General features: G+C 54.1%; 1 protein-coding gene across 1 annotated transcript; it reads left to right on the forward strand.

Moving 5' to 3' along the window:
• The first annotated feature begins 5154 nt into the window (after nt 1-5154).
• MADCAM1 (mucosal vascular addressin cell adhesion molecule 1) lies at nt 5155-8201 on the forward strand. The gene is made up of 5 exons (XM_065745924.1): nt 5155-5459; nt 5973-6239; nt 6342-6650; nt 6913-7539; nt 7983-8201. The coding sequence occupies exons 1-5, from the start codon at nt 5411-5413 to the stop codon at nt 8105-8107; spliced, it is 1377 nt and encodes a 458-aa protein (XP_065601996.1). The 5' UTR covers nt 5155-5410; the 3' UTR covers nt 8108-8201.
• Nucleotides 8202-8288: the final 87 nt, after the last annotated feature.

Here is an 8288-nt window from a genome sequence, read left to right on the forward strand (position 1 = left end):
TTAAGGAGCTAGCATTGTCTGTGTTCTAATGTGAACTAACTCATGTGCCAGCCAGAATAAAACAAGGCATCTGTGACATTGCCCCATCCCCTTACGTAATTGGTACCCAGTGCTGATCCCATCACAGCTGAGTTGGCTGACCTCAGCCTGGGGGAGGCCGAGAAGCTGTGGTGCAGCATATGCAGCTCACACTGGGATAACACACCGAGTAAAAAGTGTGCATGGATGGAGAATAGAAAGCGTAGTCAACATCCTGAGGCTATGGTGGATTTGTCCATTTTGGCCCAAGTGACACTTAGATGAGAAATTGATGCTGTCCTGAGCTCTCAAGAGAGAATGGGCAGATTATGGGTGCTTAGAGATGGTCAGCGTTGGTATTTTCCATGGGGGTTTCTGTTGTCTTTGTGTTGGCTTTTGTTGCTGTTGTTAGGCTGATGTAACACTTCTGTCTGTCACTACCTCCTTAGGAAGTGGATAGAAGGATTTTGGGAAGGGGGGGATTTGTTCTGGAACTGGAAAGGTTGTTTAGAAAACGGTGTCTTAAGAGACAGGAGAAACAAGTGAGCTCTGCTGCTGAGCACTCTGTGGCTTCCTGAGAGTAAGGTTGGAGAAATAGCTCTCGAGCGTGTTGATTTTTCCACAGCCTCTTGCCATCTTGGTATTAAAACCAGATAACAAGCTTGGTTTGTTTTTCTCAGTCCAGAGGAGCCTGATGAGGACTGTGATTACCTTGAATCTGCATTTCTGAGCACCCCCCTCCTCCAGAGGCTCTTCTGCAGAGGTCAGAAAGAAACAGAAACTTGGAGTGTTGTGTCAGAAGCCGAGGCAAACACGCAGGGAACGCTTGGTTGTTTATAGATGTGCAGAGATAGTGAAGTGGGCAGGAAATAATTGTTGGAGTGAGATCAGAAATAATGGCACTGGGCAGTCACTGGGGAAGCAAAGTCTGAACTGGGGACACTGCAGTAATTCGTTGCTAAGTGGCCAAAAAATAGTCCCATCTCAGCTTGGGAGTACAGCTGTCAAGTTCTCTCCTGGGGATCACTTCTCTGCAGGTTCAAGGCAGTAATTTAGGTGACAAAGACAAAAAGGGATCCCTGTCACTTCACATCTCAGTTCTTTGCAGATGGGTAATTGCATCTGGTGCTGTTCCTGTGCAGCAGTGACCAAAATGCTGTTTGCTCCTGTGTTTAGTGACTTCTATCAGCTGGACAGCCCTGACTCAGTGCCCTGAAGCACAGAGGGCAGTGCTGTGGGGCCTGGGTGCTATCAGGTGGCTTCACGTGGGGTGCCTGCTCTAGGGCTGTGAGGGGAGCACAAGGCACAGAGTGTTCCTATCTTCTGACCTCATCTGTGAGCGCTGAACAGATGGAGTTCCTCATCTTGGTGTGCATCCCTTAAGAGCCTGTCAGATATTAACAGTGCAGAATCACTGCTTGCTTAGGCCAGGCTGAATTAAAGGGCATAACGTTGGTTAAGCAAATTTCTGGACCGGTGAGTTAGTGCAGGTGGGCACTGAGTGAAGTAACTCACCTTTTGGTGCTCAGTGATTTTGGCTGGTACTTAAACCCGTTCATAAGAGCAGATCATTGCCTGTGCAGAGCACAGCTGTCTCAGACACTGAGGGTTTGCTCAACAGCTCCAACTATGGGACCAGAGAACAGTGTTAGCAGAGTGTGGTGACTCCCCATGGCAATGCCCCACGTTCCCAGACCTCGTTGGGATAAGCTGCACTGCACAGCAGACCCCTTTCCTGAAGAAAAATCCACACACTTCAAACTTCTGGGCAGCAATTCCAACTCCGTATTGCTCACAGAAATAGCTTTCTTTCTTTTTCCCACTGGAGCTTCACCAGGTAAATCTGGTGCTTCGTTTATTTGCACTGCATTAAAAGGAGCTCGAGTCGTTAACGTCCCTCACATGCAAACGAATTGAAACGGAGCATGGAGCAGTTACCTCGTTAGCACTGGGGCACTCAAAGATGAGCATAATTTATATTATATGAGATATATAGATAGATATATATTTTTAGAACTCCTTTCCTATATTTAGTAACTTATCCCACCGAGGTCTCTTCCCACCATCTGCCTCTGTGACGCAGCTGTGGTTACACAGGCAGATGTGGCCCGCAGGGATGGGTGTGAGTGTGATTTGCACACCTGCCCCGTGCTGTGCTGGTGCTGCAGCTCACGCCGGGCCAGCTGCATCCTCCCAGCCCCACGATGCTGAGGATGCTCTGGAGGCAGAGGGCTCCCTGCAGCACCAGGCCTGCTTGCCTTCCACTTGCTCTCCGTGGAAGCAGATTGGCAACGTGAAAACAAATCCCTGAGTTCACTTGGTTGCGTGGGGGCCTCTTGGCCCCGCTGTAACTCCTCTCCCCGTTGGGTGTAGGGATGTGACCCCACCATTCTGCCTTTACGTGAGAGGGACCGACTCGAGCCAAGAGGAGGCAGAGCTGGGATTACTGGACCTGAATGAAGAATGCGCCTCATTCTGAAGGGCTGGTAATTAATTCTGCAGCAAAAACGCCTACAGAGCACTCAGCGTTGCCGAGTTTTGTTATTTTATATGGAGATGCAATTTTTTTCTTTGTTGTTGTTGTAAAAATAACAAAAACAAAAGAGCCTTTTCTGGAAACCCCCCTGGTCTGCTGTGTAATGCCTGAGCCATACGGCATCGGGATCCCGGGACCTGCAGTGAGTTCCAGTTCAGGTTGGTAACAGCAATGCCCCAAACGTGTGGCAAAAATACAGCCTGTGCTGCCCTTCCTCTGCAGCTCCAACGTTCAGAGCAGCAGTTTTGAGTGGGCTTATAAAGCTGATCTCGTTGCATTGAGGTGACTGAACGCATTCAACCACCGCTCGCCCTTTTGCTGTTACCTTTGCAAATCAGTAACTTGTTTTTATTCTTCAATATGCTCTTGGATTGCTGCTGACATCTTCGGTCATCTTTAAGGGGTGTGGGCACAGGGCAAGTTCATCGGGAACGGCTCTGAGTTTACCATTGTGTGCATTTCTGTATCTATTTTTTTTTTAATGACATGTATTTGTTTCAGTTCAAGTTGTGTTTAGCACTGGCTAATCTCCCCCCGATGGGTTATTTATTAAACTGCTGCCTTCCTGTCGCATCGAAGCTCTCTCTTCTGATCTGTTAACAACGGAGCGTGCTCGGAAATGGAGCCCACGTGTGAGGCTCTGTGATGAAACCAGTTCACATTCCACCCCATTCTGGATTGAACCTCCAGTAGAACAACACCATCTTCCACAGCTCTCAGCATTTTGGTGCCTGAAGGTAAAGCACACTGCTCTGTGCCCCCGCTGCCCACCTTGCTGGCTGTGTGTTGGGTGCATGGACAGAGAGAGGAGCAGACCCTCCAGACTATAGGTCCAGGGCAATGCTTATGGCACTGGGTGAGGTCTGGGGGTTGGGATGGCTGTTTGCAGCTCAGCTCCATGCACTCAGCCATCCCTCCTGCAGCAGCATCCCCCTGGGAGTGTGGGGGCTGCGCCCCGGCCCCACTGCCCTCATTTCCAGGCAGGCTTCATTCAGATCTTATTTTACAGAGGATCACAATATAACCACAAGTAGTATAAACAAATCCAAATCAGAACCTTTGATGGGTGGCCAATACCCTGTAATGAGCTGGAAACTTGAGCCATCTATGATAAATGATGTTGCTCTTTTGTACTTATTTCCTCTGGAGTTTTGAGCTTAATGTGTTATTATTTCTTTTCTGCCGTTACTTGAAGGGAAATAAAGACCCTCAGCTTGTCTCAGCATCCGTGTGCTGCAGGAGAAAGGGGTTTATGTACAGCCTTGAACTCAAACACTGTGTGGTGTTGTTCGTTGGGTTTTGTTTTTCCGTTCCTGAAAGAGCTTAAGACAAATGGGGCTCCCAGTAAACTTCTGAAGGGCTTCGGGCTTTGCCTTGCCTTTCATAGAATGGCTTGGCTGGGAAGGAGCCTTGAAGTCCAAGTTCCAGCCCCCTCCTGCAGGCAGGGCTGCCAACCCTGGGACAGAAGCATCACCTGTGTGTGCTTCCGATCCACGAGGAAGAGTCCGTTAAAGGGAGAGAGCAAACAAACTGCAGCAATGTGGGGGTGAGGGCGTGCACAGGTGGCCAGGGGGAGATGGGTTTAGGTCTGAGCTGTGAGGGTGGGAGTGATGCTCACTGCTGGGAAGAGCTTGGCCCATGCAGAGACTTATCCCATAGAGGAGACCTGGGCACTTCCGCACCAGGGCCGGGTCAGGGGCCGTGTGGATGGGCTGCAGTGGCTGCTGGAAACTCCGGGAAGCAGCTCTGTTAACACAGGATGGACAGAACAAAACCCTGCAGCCATTAATCAGCCTCATTTCAGCTGAATGTGCACATTCAGTTGGCAGTTGTTTACAGAGTGCTTCCCCTGCTGCCTCTGATGGTGAATTACCTGCGTCCCAAATGGATGAGAGCCGCACCCCGTGCCCTCGTGCCTCTCAGGAGTGTTCCCGTATGGGAAGCAGCTCCTGATGGGGATGTGTGGGGAATTGCACATCCTCAACTCTTTGGCTCCTTCCCTAGCCCAAGCACAGTAGATATGATGAGCCAGAACGGGCCCAGCTCTTTCCACAGAGCTGGGAGGGGATGGGGTTGCTATGCCAGACGTGGGGTGATGCCCAGGGGCGGTGTGATGTGGCAGCCCTACCAAGGGATGCCTACTTTGGTCCCTGAAAACACTCTTCAGCTGTTCTTTCAGGGGTTGGTTCCTGCCTCTGTGCTCGGCGTGGGTAGAGACAGATGGGCTTGGAAAGGAGGCAGAGTGCTGCACGATGTGGGGCGGTGCTGAGCCCCATTCATGCTCCCTGCACAGGGTGGGTTGCTGGGGAGGTGCCCTAGAAGGCATCTCTGGGTGAGCTGGTGGGAGGTAAAGGGGAACATGGTGGGGGAGGCAGCCTGCCCTCCTGTTGCACTTAAACTCCTGGCATAGAAAGATTAAAATCCCTGCTTTCTAGAAGATGTGCTATCTGAGCAGCCTTGCTTGCCCTGGCCAGGTGGAGTGCAGGGGGAGTGGGATGGGACCAGGTCCTGGCCTAAGTGGGGCTGTCCAGGGGTGAGAGGCAATGGGAGCCCTGCAGCCATGCGGGAACCCCTGGGGCCAGGGACTCCCACCAGCACAGGGCTGCGGAACTGGGCGGGCACTGAACAAGAAGTAAAATGGGAAACCCTTTCTGGAAATACCCCCATTGATGGGAAGGTGGTGGGGCCCCGGGTGATGCTCACAGGGGCGGATCTTGTGGGAGTTAAGAACAGCTGAGGACGGGGCTGGCGGCCAGAGAAGGAAAGCCCCACGCAGCAGCACTCACTCCCAGCAAGAGGGAAGGAAGGAAAACCATCGTTTGCTGCTGCCCTCCCCAGTGACCGGCTCCGTGGGCGATGCAACTTGCTCCTCTCCTCTTCATCATCTTGCTGTGGGGCTGTAGTGGTGAGTGCCTGCAAGCTACACTGATCCCTCACCCAAGCTGCATGGGTTTGGCTGTGCTGAGATCCCGGTGTTTTTGCTCTGTGTGCCACTTCTGGTGCTCCTTATCCTTCCTCCTCTGCTCTGTGCCCATTGCTGGCGTGTGGGAGATGGCATGTGTTCCTGCCCCAGTGCACAGCCCTGCTGCCAGGGGAGCAGCAGCACTGGTGAACAGTAAAAACTGCAGAGAAAAAAGGTGTTTGGGGTCATTTCTCACAAGATAGCTGGGGAGTCTTAGCAATAAGGAGTTCGATCAGGGGGTGATGTATCTGGCAGATCCTGGCTGGATTTTGCCATGGAAGCGTTGGCTCTAATGAGTCACCACTAACAAGCTGTGCTCCTCGCAGTGATGGGAAAAGGTGGTGCCTGAGTGTGGCTGCTCAGCAAGCAGGAAACCGAAATCCCATCTGCTTTGTATGTTTGTTGGTGTTTGTTCCCCCCCCCTCTGACCCCCACGGTCCGTCCTCCTTCACGCAGGGCGGCCAACCAACAAGCTGCTGGTGGTGCCAAAGGATCCAGTGGTGCAGTACGGGGACGCGGTGCAGCTGAACTGCTCACTGCCCTGCTCAGATGGCACGGTGCAGTGGAAGGGGCTGGACACCAACCTGGGCAGCATTGACACCTTCCTCACCCACAGCATCCTTAAGATCAGCAGTGCCAAAGTGGCCACAGCGGGCACCAAGATCTGCCAGGGCACCTGTGGTGACTACAGCTACCAACAAACTGCCCACGTGCAGGTCTACTGTAAGCATCCCCCCCCCCCCCCCCCTTCCCTTGTGGGCTCCCCCTGCAAAGTCCCGTGATCCCCTTGAGATTCATGGCTTCCCACGGCGGTCCCTTTTGCAGCTCTCCCAGAGGTGCTGCAGCTCAGCGTGGACCAGGTGCTGGCACCAGGGCAGCCAGCCACCCTGCACTGCTCTGCCTTGCACGTGTACCCGATTGTGAGGCTGCAGCTCACCTGGTACCGGGAGGACAACTTGCTGAAAGAAGACTTTGAAGAAACAGAGACTGATGAAGGGCTATTTGATGTTGTGAACACGGTGCGGGTGCCAGGGGAGGAGGTGGCAGAAGGAGTGGTGTTCAGGTGTGAGCTGAAGCTGGAAGTTGGGCAAGAGACCTTCACCCGCGTGGCGTCCATTCCTGTGAGCATTAGAGGTGAGTAGGAAAGCTGGGGTCCACTGCTGGAGCCCACCTCCACTGTCTGGCACTGCTTGAAACAGGAAAGGTCACAGCTCTCCCTTCTTGTGCTGTGAATCTCTTGTCCCTGCTGCCATGCTGGGTGCTGACTGATGCTGCTCCCTGACCCGGGGCTGCTGTGCTTGTGTGGTGTGGACAGAGATGACCATCACCCCCTGTGGACATCGTGGCACGGGGGCACCGTCTGCCTCTGAGGCCGCTGATGATCCTCTGTTTGCAGCTGTTACAGAGCAACCACTGGCTGTGGCCACCTCCACAGAGAGCTCCCACACCACAGTGACCACAACAGTGATCCGCAGCATCGCTGAGCCTGCAGCCATCACCGTGCCACCCCCAGAACCACGGGACCCCACACACAAGCCCAGCACAGCCCTGAATGCTACGTCACAGAAACCTGAGACCCCCACAGGGCAGGCTGCTTCATCCAAACCCACCCTGACTGAGCACCCTCAGGGCCCAGCGGTGGGCACAACGTCACTGCATCTGGACAGCACCGCAGCCCCCAGCACCGTGAGCCCCGCAGCCACACAGAGGACATCTGTGGATGGCATCAGCCCGGGCTCCCACACGACAGCATCCACTTGCAGCCTGCAGATCTGGTCGCTGCCTCCCAACGGGACACGGGGAAGGGCTCTGCGCATTGAGTGCCGGGCACGGTGTGCCCAGAACACCTCTGTCCGCTGGCTGCACACACCCGTGGCCCTGTCCCAGTACCGAGAGGAGGCAGTGGGCAGTGGCTCCACGCTGTGGCTGGACCGTGCTGAGCCCCATCACCAAGGCCGTTACCAGTGCGTCCTGCTGGGCCGCCATGCCCAAGCAGTCAGCCTGCAGCTGGTGGTCTCTGACGGTGAGTGGGGGGGCTGCAGCCCCTGCTTGTGCCCCCTGCATACACCCCTTGGTGTGTGCTGCAGCCATGCTGGGTGTTACGCTCGTTGCAGCCTTCTGGGATGTGTAGGGGAGCTGATAAATAGGAGAACGACTTCATGAGGGGTAGGTAGTGACAGGGCAAAGGGGAATGGGTTTAAACCAGAAGAGGGGAATTTTAGGTGAGATATTAGGAAGAAATGCTTTACTGAGAGGTGGTGAGTCCCTGGAGCTGCGGGTACCCCATCCCTGGAGGAGCTCAAGGCCACGGATGGGGCTCTGGGCAGCATGAGGTGGGGGGCACCCAGCCCATGGCAGAGAGAGGCTGTGGGGGCTCTTCCAACCCTACCATTATGTGATATGCTCAAACCTGGGGAGCTGTGAGTATAGGGGGTGGGCCTGCAAGTCCTTCTTGTGTCTTTGCAGATACATCCAGCTCCGTCCCTTCCATAGCCATGGGGACAGCGTTCTCGCTCCTGGGTTTGATAGCGACTGGTGTCGTATCTCATCGCCTGTGGAAACAATTCAAGTCGCACTACGATCTGTCCTAAGAGCGGGGGCTGCATTACAGCTGCCCCATTCCTCTGCGTCAGCTCCTGCCATCGTTCCTTCTGCTGTTGGCAGAAGCTGAGCATCCGTGAGCCAGGCAGCCCCCATCTTCAGCAGCAAAAGCCAGCAGGACCTAAGGAGAGCAGACCCCAACCCAGGGGCTGACAGCACAGAGCTGGCTGA

The sequence above is a fragment of the Cyrtonyx montezumae genome, unplaced genomic scaffold, assembly GCF_038088225.1.
Source record: "Cyrtonyx montezumae isolate F1298 unplaced genomic scaffold, pur_monq_1.0 scaffold_39, whole genome shotgun sequence".
Lineage (NCBI taxonomy): Eukaryota > Metazoa > Chordata > Aves > Galliformes > Odontophoridae > Cyrtonyx > Cyrtonyx montezumae.

Excerpts from the sequence above, each read along its gene's own strand:
- MADCAM1 (XM_065745924.1), top strand. The coding sequence starts at position 5,411 with ATGCAACTTGCTCCTCTCCTCTTCATCATCTTGCTGTGGGGCTGTAGT. Across the intron at positions 5,460-5,972 it reads CTTGCTGTGGGGCTGTAGTG|GGCGGCCAACCAACAAGCTG; the intron begins GTGAGTGCCTGC and ends TCCTTCACGCAG. Across the intron at positions 7,540-7,982 it reads GCAGCTGGTGGTCTCTGACG|ATACATCCAGCTCCGTCCCT; the intron begins GTGAGTGGGGGG and ends GTGTCTTTGCAG.